Genomic DNA, 13286 nt, shown 5'->3' with positions numbered 1-13286 from the left:
GCTGGATTCAGAAAGCTTAAGCACCTGATCACAGCAGAACCATTTCTGAAACATCCAGACTCCCAACTCTCCCTTCGTCATGCAGGTTGATGCCAGTGATTGTGCAGTGAGTGCAGTGTTTCTATAGGAAAACAATCCAGAGGTATTAAAGCCATGCACCTAACACTTCTAAAAAACTAAATGAGATGGGGCAGAAATGGAAAGTCTGGGAGAAGTGCACTGGGTGCTCCTAACTTGGAGGCATTTTCTAGAAAGAGGGAAAATCCCATTTGAATATGGGGAGGCCATAAAAACTTAGAAACCTTGAAAAACTCCTAGAGACTATCATCCAAACAGGCCCCATGGACCCAGTACTTTAACTGATTCAAGTTCATGTTATATCTCCCATGAAGGAGAAACTTTCTAGCAGATGCTTTATCCAGGCTGCTGCAAGACAATAGTTTAAAGCCAGATGTGATTAAACCAGTCATCCCCTCCAGGCAACTGGCGACTCCAGTCACCATCTGAGCACAAATCAAAATGAAACCCCAACTAGCTCAGTTCTCCTGTTCAGGGCAAAAAAAAGAAGATCAGCTGGGAGGCAGTGGGGGGCGGGGCCAACCTATTTGCCAGTTCTCTGAACTACTCAAAATTTTGGCTACCGGTTCTCCAGCACCTGTCAGAACTGGCTGAATACCACCTCTGGCATACACCCAGTGTTTCATTGTAGCCTATTGAAACCAGAAATCACATCTTACTAGCACCCCAAACTGCAACCACCTCCCAACTCCATTATAATATAGCAGAACTTTGAAGTCAAAGACATTTTGGACTCTTGTCTACATCAAAGAAAAACCCATTACTTGGTATCCTGGAAAGACTTTTCCCCTTAGAAACCGAATAGGCTGATTCCCATCAAATTAAAGTCCTCAAACTGCCTAACAAATTCCATGACTGACACCCAGATAAGTCCCATGAACTGAACTGGCCCAGAGACAGCAGTGACAACAGCAAGTGTTTCTGGAGATAGATGGCAAATTGGTCTGGTCAGTACATGAGTTTTTATATATTTTGGGGGTTTGTAATTGAGATGTTTGGGTCTGTGTGTCCTTTATTTTTTTTATTCTGATGCAAGATTTCTATTATGGTCTGCAAGATTGTGACTAGCCCTAAAGCAGTGGTGAAATCCAGCAGGTTCTGACAGATTCTGGAGAGCCGGTAGTGGAGATTTTGAGTAGTTCAGAGAACTGGAAAATACCACCTCTGGCTGGCCCCAGAGCGTGCTGGAAATGGAGATTTTGTAGTATCCTTCCCCTGCCCCACCCACCGAGGACTTAATTGGGTTATTTTTCCCCCATGGAATAAGCACCAATCCCATTTCTACTAAGTGTCCATATAGTGCTTAATGTTGATATATTTTTGCCTACCTTTGAGAATTTTAACTAACACAGAATGAATCACAATTAAAATGTTTGCACATAAATTTGATAAATGAATAAATAAAATTATTGGGTCATTTAAGCATTTATCCATTAAACAGGATCCACTCAAAAGAACAATTAAAAACTCAACAGAAAAAGGATTTTTCTTGGTAAATTATCATGACTGCATAGCTACTTTGCCTTGACATACTATGCAGTGGTGGGTTTCCATTAATTTTACTACCGGTGCGCTCGGGCACAAGACTTCTGCGCTTGTGCAGAAACATCCGGGCTGGTGGGCAGAGCCTCTTGCCGCTGCCGCTACCAGTTCGCCTGATCTGGGCCAAACCAGGAGCAACCCATCTCTGATACTATGTATAGAAATCAGTAACAGAAATTAGAAGTAACTTTCTGGAACAAGTTCAACACGCCATCACCACTATTTGACAGTTTATAGATATAACAATAATTCTTAATAATACTTCCCATATGGGAATATTGGAATATGCAAAATGTGTAGTCTTAAGTGCATTTAACTGAATTCAATAAGTTGGATCCAAACACAGACCTACCTAGAGAAGACCTATTTTAATCTGAAGACTAAAGCTATCACTCAATTTGGATCTTATACTATTAGCTTTTTTCAAGCTAACTGGGTTTAGAACTGGGACATCATTTCCAAGACTATTCAGAGAAAAATGATAGACTAATAAGGGTAGTTTTTTAACAACCAATTTAAGTACAATGACAATAAAGATTATACTTCTACTTATCAGGATATAAAGGCAACCCCACATCATCTTGGGCTCTAAGGTATACTAGTGGTGAAGGCTCCTTTTTTCCAGGCTCACTATTGAAGGAAAATAGACCTATCTTTCTCTTTGGGTTTTTTTTTTCACCAAATAAATCAATACTTCCATCAGGATCCAAGAAGGCAAAGTGTGCCCTTGTCCTGCTTAGGAACCTTTGGTAGCCGCAGAAGGGGTGTTGCCTTCATCATCTGACAGGCACGACAAGTCCCCCGCGCTCTCTCCCTCCTGCCCACAAATGAAAAAGCTCCGTAAACCCCAGTGCAGGGGCGAAATGCCCGCAGGAGCCACCGGCCGTTTGCAAAGATGTTGCACTGGAATGAGGAAGTGGAGTGGCGAGGGGAGGGACTGAGAGCGGAGCTGCCTCCTGTCGCTCTGCTTGGCCGAGGAGCCGCTGCACATGGAAGTGGAGAGATCTGGGCGAGTTCTTTGCATCCAGCTCCGGCCAGAGCAGGTACCGTATTTTCGCGCCAGAGCGCGCCCATCTAAATTGGCCTGTCTTATTCTGCTGTTTTGACAGCGGCTTTCTTTCTTTCTTTCTTTCTTTCTTTCTTTCTTTCTTTCTTTCTTTCTTTCTTTCTTTCTTTCTTTCTTTCTTTCTTTCTCTCTCTCTCTCTCTCTCTCTCTTTCTCTCTCTCCCTCTCTATCTCTCTCTCTCTCTTTCTCTCTCTCCCTCCCACTCTCTCTCTCTCTCTTTCTCTCTCTCCCTCTCTATCTCTCTCTCTGTCTCTGTCTCTCTTTCATTTGTTCTCTCCCCCCCTTCCTTCTTTTTCTTTTTCCTTTCCTTTCCTTTTTCATTTTATATTTCTTTCGGAGCTGTTTACTCTATGGCTGTAAACTTTTTTGGGAAGGGTGTAAAAAGCAGAAGTTTTATTGAGTAGTCAGAAACAAACGGAGAAGAGTGAAGTGCGTGCGCTTCGAACAAGTGCTAGAGCTCGCGCTCTCCTCTCTCTCTCTCTCACACACACATACACACAAATGTATAATTAACAAATATCGCGCTGAATACTCTATTCGGAAGAGGGAAATTTTTTAAAGCGCCAGTCTGGCTCTAAACCTGAGAAGATAGTTGTTTCTTGGACCGAGTTTACTACTTTTTCTTTTCCCATTACAAATTGACCCGTTAGTTGTAATCTGTGAAAAAGAGATTATGAAGTTTTGCTGTTGCTCCCAAAAGCCTGAATTTCTGAAAGAGATAAGCAAAGGGATTTCTGTATACTTGCGTTTTAAACTCTAAGGGGAAATGATAAGAAATTCAAAACAAATTCAAAGCTGAAGTGCTGAGTTGAGGACTATAAAAAACATTAAGCTGAAAAAAATAAAAGCTATTTTCGGAAATATTTTCTGTCATTAATTGGGACAATTTCTCCCTCTTTTTAAGCTGTTGCAACACCCAAATACAAGAAGCTGAACGTTTTTTTCCTGAACTTTACAATTGCACTCTCTCCCACCCTCCCAAAAAACAAGAAGTAAAAAAATCAAGGATTCTTAAGATACCCAAATGTTGGGCCCCAAATTTCCACAAAATCCCCATGTAACACTTTGTTTGCAGTCAAACCGTCCATGAGTTGCAGGCATGCACTTCCAGTGTTAGCTATAAATAATCTGTTAATACTTATTCCACAAGAAAAATAAAATTAAGGGCTCTTTAAACTTATGTATTAAAGACTGCATCAAATGAATGTATTACAGTAATGCAACACATAGAAAATATAATCAAGTACTGATAGCATGTTTTTAAATTTATTTATTTTCATTTTACTGAAAAAAAGTGTCTCCCTTTTCTACTTAATGGCTGCTTATTACTAGTAAATTTGCTTAAACAAACAAGTTAGGTTTGGAAAGTTATATGCTGGACAGTGAAGACTGAAATGTAGCATTTTATGCTCTAATCAGCAAATTTAGTTATTGAAAGAAAGGGAGATTTAAGTTTTCAATTAGGAATATATTTGTCCCAATAGAGAATTTTTTATTTTTATAGATTCTCTACACTTTATAAGGCCAGCCATGAGTATGAAATTAGCATTTCTAAAACTGTATTAATCACTGAACCAAAAAATAAAATTGATTCAGGATGTAACTATTAAATCTGCATTTTAAAAACAGAATTATTGTACAAAGAAAGCTTACTTTCCATGGGCAATGCAATGCAGTTCTACCGATCTTTCCTGATGTTTATATATAAAAAACAATGAAAAAGTGAGTAATCCACTGTATTTGTCAATAAGACATCAGGAAAAATACATGATTAGCTGGGTAATAAGAATTTCTTCATAGTCAAAGCAAGATTAACTTTAGAAATTCAGCCTCTGAGAAATTCATTAAATTGCAATCGTAAATATGCTATAAGCCTCCTTAAAAGACAATGGGACTAGCTTGCATAAATCTCCAGTGAGCCCTAAACATTTTTACTGGGAGAAGCCAAACCTAAACATTTTTACTGGGAGGGATTGAAATAGAACTATGGTTAAAGGTTTCTAATAATCTTCCCCTACCACCTTCCCATTTATAAAGCTATATCTCTGAATCTATGAACAGGAAACATTTAATTTGTACTATTTAATTCAGTCTTAACATATACTGAGTACTAAAATTAAACTTCAGGCAAATGAATAAAGCAATTTTGTGCACTCTTCTTTCGCAGAACATCTTCTGAATCCAGTGTGACTTATGAATTAAGAAAAATGCATTAAATTGAAATGCATAGTTAAGTTACACAAACAATTGCACACACATAAATTCAACATCAAATGGGAAGTTTAAAAAAAAACAGGATTGTCTGCATGCCCAGATTTTTTTTAATGAAAGTCCTGCTCAAGAGAAGCTGAATTAACAGTCCTTAACCACCTTTTGCTTGAATTCAGCTAGTATAAAATATTCCTGGAGGCGATTGAGATTTATTCCAAATAAGAATAGGCATGGAATGACAGTAACCATAATAATAATTCAGCAGCACCAAAAAGTGAGTTCAGTAAGGTCTTTGAGTCTCTGCATTATACAGTTCTCAGCTATTTATTTATGCCCTGAATTCTATTTGGAGTCCCTGATTTAACTTTATTTTCTCAAATATTCTTGCCAGACAAATGTGTTTTATAGTAATTGAATGGAAAACATACTTATAAAATGCTTGGTTTAAAGAATTAATGCAATAGTAAAGGTAATAATAATAGTTGTAGTAAGAGGTGGTATAGTAGTTGTGATGCAAATTTTTGCAGCTTTTTCATTTTTTTAAGATCATGCACCAACTTAGAAAAATGAACATGATTTATTTTACGTCATAGTCCATATAAAGATTTACTATTAGTGCACCAGGAGTAAAGTAGTTTTTAGACACAAAGCATTGAACTGTATCCCTTCAAAAAAAAAGCCATGAATGTTCATGTAGAAATATTGATGTTTGTGAGAAGTGTTTGTTCTGTACCCCATCCCTGCAAAGGTTTCCCTTTATATCTGCATAGATTCAAAATAAATTTTCTTTTCACACAAGTAATCCACAGTAGCAATGAAGGGAAGCTTTGGGAATCATGATAAATATCTTCTATGAGCATATTTTGAAAAGTTTTTTTTCTAACTGCACTGCTAACTCCAAATGTTTTACACTGAAAACATATTGTTATTTTGTATCACAAACCTATAATTTTGATTTTTTTAAACAAAAAGCTAATTTTTAAATTAAACATAACATTAAATCTTAACATTTTAAGATTTAATCATCATTCTTAGAATTGTAATTTAGTTGCAATATGGGAGTCAGGCTTACATTTCTTCTTGGAAATGTATCATGCAAATTAATATACAGTAGCTTGAACAAATAGAATTGCATATAACACAACAGCATATTTAGTGAGTGAAATGTGTAAGTAGATTCAGGACATTTTGCTCTTACTGTGAATTCAAGTATTGGTGTCCCAGACTTTCTCAGATTGGTTGAATGCTGACGCACCAAGATAGTTGATCTTTCATAGGTAGAGTTAGATCTTTTTAAGCCTGTCAAATATATTTGGTTCATTACCATCTCTTTTAAATAAGCTAGTACATCAAATAAACCTGCACAACATAAGGCAAGCCACCGTAAAACAGAAATATGAAAATATAATATTCCATACATTAAAACAAGACAATTTATTCATTGCTTAAAACAAAAGTATACTTAATTTATGTTGTCAGAAAAGAAGTATGAGTTTAATATCAATATCTAATTCATATTAAATTATAATACCCTGTAAAAGGGGTAAATACATTAAGTATCCAATACTAAAAGGATACATACATACATACATACATACATACATACATACATACATACATACATAAATGCATACATACATATATATATATAATGGGAAGACGTAATGAAACATATAAATTCCATTCTCTGTAGTGCAGGTATTTTATTAGAAGATATTAGAAAGTTTTCTGATATTTAGCTATCTCTTTTCAGAGAATAAGTTCATTTTTGCAGAGCCAAAGTGAAAATCTATGAGTCAAGTTCTGAACTTTGACTTCTGAAGGTGAAGAGAACAAAGCAAGCATTGAAACTCAAAAGGATGATCACTTAGAGAAGTTAGTTGTTTTTAATGTCAATAGGAACTTTTCAAATAAGGAAAAAGGCTTCAGTTTGTTTTTGGTTAAAAATGAATCATTTTCATTACATAGGTACAACAGCATTGTGTTCAAGTATTCTGAAAGTTATGATGATAGGAAAGTCAAAGACAAAATGTTCAAAGGTAGTTTGGCACTATTTCATCATAAAAGATATCAGCCATTTATGAATTGTTGTGGTCCAGTATAACCCATGTTAGGATATGTGGCATGGTTTCCTTAATTATTTCTGATTTCCCAATTTGAAGGATTACTTGAATTTGCTTCATAACCTAACTTTATTAACTAGATTAAAACTGACTTTTTATAATGTAAAATATGGGAAAATAAATTCTTTTTACATTACTTGCAGAAATACAAGCTGCTGACTCTAACTTTCTGGGGTTTTCTTTATTAATGACATGTATCTATATCCTTTAATCAAAATTATTCAAATATTTTAGGCTCATATCATTACCAAATGTTTAATTGGGTTAAGGGAGAATGCTTGACTTTGGGTCATGCAAACAAGTTGAAGAACCTGGGTAATGTCCATCTTTAGAGATGCTCTGAGTTGCAGAAAAAGGTGTAAGACAGCAGTCCTCCTTTATTTCATTAGCAAAAAGTGCCTACAGTTGAGTGTGTTCTCTCTGAATGTAGAGATTGCTGCACAAATTTGCTTCATAATTGAGGCAAGATTTGAATCTGAATTTTGTTAGACCTAAACAACCATTGGTATGTGTCAATTTTACATTATTTACTCTAGATAGAAGCATGGTTCTTTATGTTCCCCAAAATCAATACATACACATTCAGGTTCATTTTCTGCCTTAAAATATTCGTATATCATGATTTATACTGTAATAATTGAATATTGAAATGAAGAACAATTAAATGAAAATGTTCGTTTATAATTTCATCATGCTGTAGATGGTTTGACATTTGCATGTTGGCACATAAGATTTTCAACTTTGTATTGGAGAGTTAGCTCCACAGGGGAAAAAAAACTTCAACTATTTTAGTTTTAATTAATAGATACCTGTTTAAATAAACATTGGATCAGGTCTACAGGTATGCGGCAGTTTAAATTTCTAGGTAACATATAGTATTTAATTCATTGAACTATATTCAATATGTCCTTTTTCTCCTGTATTAAAGCCACACTTACGTCCAGCCCTTTCTACTGAGATTAGATGTAAACAATATCTACTTTTTAAAATTCTGTTTAGGTATTCATATGCAATAACAGATCAGTTTGTTAAGAGAAATGTTTCTTTCCTGAAGCCCTTTTGTGTAGATGATTTTTTGAGAATGTGGCCTCATAATATTGCAGGACTTATGTGGAGGTTAGAAATGTAAGCTGACTGAGAGAACCAAAGACATCTTTGCAGTGTTTCCTCTAGAACTAAAGGACACAGAATTTTTCATTTGTGTAAACTCCGCTTGCCTCCTGGGATTTCCCTCCCTTTCCTCTACAGGGTGTCATGGCAATTTACTTGAAGTTTTACAAAAACTTATTTATTTTTTTGTGAAATGAAAAGATAGCGAAGGAAAAATAAAGATGGGGTGCCATGTCACACCTGGTTTTTGAGACCTTCCTAAGTAGATCAGAAGGAATGCTGCTGTTGATTGGAGCACAAGTTGCGAAGATACTTGCCTAAACAGTGTGAAAATGTTGCAAAGATAAGAGACGCAAGATCAGTGTCTATGTGGAAGTGATTCTCCAAAGAGATGGACAGTAGATTCTGAAACCTTCTTCCACACAATAACCCTTCACAGAAGGGTTCCAGTAAGTCCCTCTGCTCATTCTTGTATGAAAAATCAAGACAATGGAACAAATTTAGCCAACTACTTTGCAACCTGAAATCCAAATAACTCCTCCCACACCAAAGTACATGTATTAAAAATAAATCTTGCTCTAAACTCTGCTTTCGTTGCTTGCTCTGTGAGATCAATTGAAATAGGCCATTTCAATCACCCTGCAGTAGAAGTAGAAAACGATGCAGACATACATAGATTATTGTGTCTGTATTTCCAGCCCTTGTTCAATTCAAAGTAAAATTAAAAAGTAATTACCGATCAATATTTGGGTTAGATTCACTTCCGTAAGGAATATTACCAAAGGGGGTGGTGGTGAAAGCCTCCATGGTTGAACAAGTATGAAGTTAATAACTGGAATGCAGAAATCCTCAAAATATTTAGATACCTTGATTTTGGTGTGTAGTTTATATTTCTGTGAAATTTACAAAATCATTTTTAAATCAATAATCCTATAGTTTCTATTAATATCTATCACTATTTGTCATCTCTCCTAAAATCACTTAGGACATTATATACCCCTTCAAAATTCAGTGTCCTCTTCAGTCTCAATCAAGTCCAATTTTCCTTGATTAAGATGTGTTCCTGGAAAACTTAATTAGTTTTGTGTCACCTGAATAACTACGGAGGAAATAAATGTGAAGCATTAACTTCTGTGGCTTGTTAAACTCAATTATTTAAACTTTATGTCTATAACAGCATTGAAGCTCATGTGCACAAATGTCTATAACTGCCTATAACTTTCTAGGAGATTTCTACTCTATGTTCATACAGAACTACTTGCAATAAGTGCTTAATCTACACCAAAATTAAAATATGATCATGGTGTCTTGTTTTATGGGGTGAACTGTAGATATTTGTTCATCAGTTTGCCAATTCAGTTTCAGTGGACGTAATTGCAGGGAATTCAGGAGAGGAAGAAAAAGGGGGTTTTCAGCTGCATGCCAGTGCTAGTTGATCAACCCAATTTGTTTCTATGAATGCTGCTTAAATAAAGCTATGTTGCATTCACCCATAATAAGGAAATGCCACAGGAGTCATGGTATGTAAAGAAGATTTCTCAGTGAATAGTCTCTGCCATATACACTTTAGAATAGCAGATTGTTTATATAAAGCCTTTACAGTTTTAAAAAATCAGAAATAGAAATGTCACTTTAAATAAATACAATACAAATATTTCTTATTAATTAATCTGTGTGGAATGCTTACTTATTGCAGGCAATCAAATATATGGTATCCAAAATGCACAGCAAATGAATCTTGCTGCGGTACACCACATGCATTTCTAGATCAGTGTTGTGTTTCTTCCATGGGCCAACTGGCACCTTTGCCAGAGAAGAGAGGGTTGACTTATTCTCCAAAGCACCTGAGTGCAAAACAAGAAGCAATAGGTACGAAATCATTTAAGAGAGAACCAACCTGGAACTAGGAGAAACTTACTGACAGTGAGAATAATTAAAGTTGTGGGTGCTCCATTGTTGGAGATTTTCAAGACAAACATTGGACAACTATTTGTCTAGGATAACACATGTTTTCCTGCCAGGCAATGGGTTGGACTAGAAGACCTCTAAATTCCTTCCAGCCCTGTGACTCTATAAGTTTAATTCAAAGATGATTGCCTGCTTGCAAATAAAAGTGCAACATTTGATAAATACTACTCTGAAATAGAGCTTACTAAGTCACTATTGGTAAGACGGGTGCCAACATAGTTTTAACTGCAGGCATCATTAGACATCACTGCCTTAGTTTTTTTCCTGTATTCTTAGAGTTGGAGATATCAGTTCATGTGCATATGTCTCTCACACCCATTTTACCCACTTAACATTGCTTGAGCATTCCTTTTTTATTGAGCTGCTGCTTTCATATTTTTTAAAAAGAAAAATACATTTTGTTGGACACTCAGATATTATTCTTTGTTTAAATTATTATTGGTAGAAATTCTAAGAATAAACAAGCCCAAAAAAGAAACAATAAACAGAGAAAAGTACAAATAAATTAGATTACATTTACAGATTAAAATACCATCATTAATTATATTCACAATGTATTATTATATAATTATGAACAACTGAATATATTGTGGACATAATTCCTAATGGTCCAATAGTGGCCCTTTATGAACTTGGAATCATGCCAATAGTACTATAAAGTATGCCGTTATCACTTGAAGATTTTTCTAGAACAGGAATTGATGCACCAACTTTTGCACAATTCGTTGCTTGACTTGAGATTGAGTTGCAGTTGGAAGAAAAGCTATTTATAGTTTTCCCCCAACTGCAGTATTATTCTACTATCAGCTGATACCCCTAAGCCCTATACAGACCCCAAAGTTATATATCACTACCCAAGAGGTAACCACTAAATTTTGGGTTAAATACAAATAATTTAATTAATTTTCACTTAAATTAATTTAAAGCAAATAAACTTTTCCTCCTGGTCCTGCCTATACTTTGGCATGTTCTTAATCTGAAAAATGACACATTAAAGGGAAACATAGGTTAATTCAAATGAAACAAGTAATACCGAATACAGAAAACAAATATTTAAGTAGCTTAACTTACGTTTGTGGGAAAGATTTAAAATGAACATGTCTTTTCCCTTCCCTCATCAAGAATGAATCTTTCTTTGTGGCTAATTGAAATAGTGAAAAGGACTGATGCCTGGTCAGAGACCATAGCATTAATCATTTTTAATCCATCCCATTGAAATTAATGGGATGTCACTCATTTCACTCTGACTTGGAATTAGAGTTAGTTCCTAAAATAAGTTAACTTGAAAGAGCTGGCCCAAGGAGAAGGTAAATTGATTAACTCATTTTAGGAATCCTTTCACCTATCTGAAGTGCAGAAATCTAAGATTGTTTTCTTTTTAACCTGGAATTCCTTAAACAGTCTTGAGAAATTAGAAGGAATTATTGAATGCATTCCATTAAACATATTGGAATACGAATAAAACAGGTTCACTGTTATTGTTATGTCAGAATGTCTTGTAATTTCTTTAAAATCTTACCTTTTATGCGACCTTTTTGTGATCCAAATACGGCCACTTCTTTAAAGAGAGTGCTAGCAGGCTCTTTTCAAACTAAGATAGTCTTGAAACGATACTTTTCTGGATTGGAAACATTGTGACCGTAGTGAGGGCAAAATGGGACTTCTTTATCCCTGATCTTTGTACTGAATTAGCAGGTGGCAAATACATTATTTTACTCCTGTATCATAAGCTGTATGTATCAAAATGTCTTCTTTTATCCAAATGTTCAAAAATCTAATCACCTTTGCATCTGATTATCCCACTTAGTATGACGTTGACTTTACCTATTAAATTGAAATAAAAGCAATACTTATGGAATTTGCACATAATCAAAGACTAGGAAAAACTACTTCAATAGGAAAGTGTACTGATCTCAAATTCATGCTGCATGAAACAAATTTCTTTATCCTGGGAAAATGATTGACATCCTGGGAAAATGATTGAGATTATAATAGTTTGCAGAGTTAGACCTGCATACAGTTACTGATGTCACTATATTTAGACACAAATAAACTTGCATAGGATTGGGTTAATTTATATAGCTTTCTTGAATATGTGGCATTTGTAATATTTTTTCCATAACATATTTCAAATATTAAAATGTGAAGAGCAAATAAGATAATTTAAATGCCATTTATAAAGGGAACTATGTTTTCTTTCAACAGGATGTAATGTGAATTAATCCAAAAAGAAGGAAATGTTTTTAATGCATTATTTTCACAGAACATCTTGCTCACATGTGAATTTGGTGATAAGAGATTAATCCAGAATAATGAATTATAATGATTTTCTGGACATATTTGTGTTTATATGTGTAATTTTTAATTTGTTTTAAAAAATAGAAACACACAAAAGCTTCAAATTTGTGGCCCTTGAAAGTGGAGTTTCCTTTCATGGATAGGACTGTAATTTTAGTCATATTCAAATTGGGTGTGTGTGCAAAAAGAAGGATACAAATTGGATTCATTAGGTAGGTAGAAGCCTGATGTGAAACAGTATGCTTATTACTATAACCGTCAATTCATCTAACTTCCTGAGAAAAGAAACTATGACTAAATATGATCCCTTTTTTTCTACAGAAAAGTTCCATATAGATGTGTTAACACTGCAGAGGAGGAAATGAATTGATCTTAATTATAAACTTTGTTTCTTGCACATCTTGATAATCTTGGAGAGAAAACTTACTTAATGGAAATTTGAGAAAGAAAGACTACTATGTTTCTCAGTTTTTGTTTCTAGAAAGGACTTTTTTGTTAGTTATTATTTGTATAGTATGTAGTATGCTGGAGAGGAAATTAAAAATAGAATTAAAATGGTTCTAAAGTAGAATCTTTCATAGGGATTGAGAGGTCTACTTTATTAAATTCCAGTAATAAAGTTAATTATCAGCTGCTAGTAGAGATATTGAATACTTTTAATTAAAGACAGTTTTCAATTTTGGACAAAGGTTTTCAGTGCATTCATCCATAAGAATCTGTATTTAGTTCGGCAAAATTGTCTAAGTGTAGGACTGTCCAAAGTTATAAATGCATGTCTGGGTCTATATGGATTGGTAGAGCCATTAAGATATTAAAAGCCTGGATTTTATTTTATTTTATTTTATTTTATTTTATTATTTTTTCAAGTCAGTGTTGACTCCCGACAACTA

At 34.7% G+C, this 13286-nt stretch overlaps 1 protein-coding gene across 9 annotated transcripts in view; it reads left to right on the top strand.

The window, feature by feature from the left end:
- The first annotated feature begins 2485 nt into the window (after positions 1–2485).
- IKZF1 (IKAROS family zinc finger 1) overlaps positions 2486–13286 on the top strand; it is an 87204-nt gene continuing 76403 nt past the window's right edge. For all 9 annotated transcript variants that reach the window (XM_081969796.1, XM_081969795.1, XM_081969793.1 and 6 more), the window contains exon 1: positions 2486–2663. In XM_081969796.1, the coding sequence (XP_081825922.1) occupies positions 2516–2663 (148 nt within the window). In that variant the 5' untranslated portion in view covers positions 2486–2515. The remainder of the gene's footprint in view (positions 2664–13286) is intronic.

Source organism: Natrix helvetica (assembly GCF_964273705.1).
Source record: "Natrix helvetica genome assembly, chromosome: Z".
In the NCBI taxonomy this organism is placed as follows: Eukaryota; Metazoa; Chordata; class Lepidosauria; order Squamata; family Natricidae; genus Natrix; species Natrix helvetica.
Note: the sequence above shows the minus strand (reverse complement) of the source record. Positions and strands in the feature narration are given on the sequence as shown.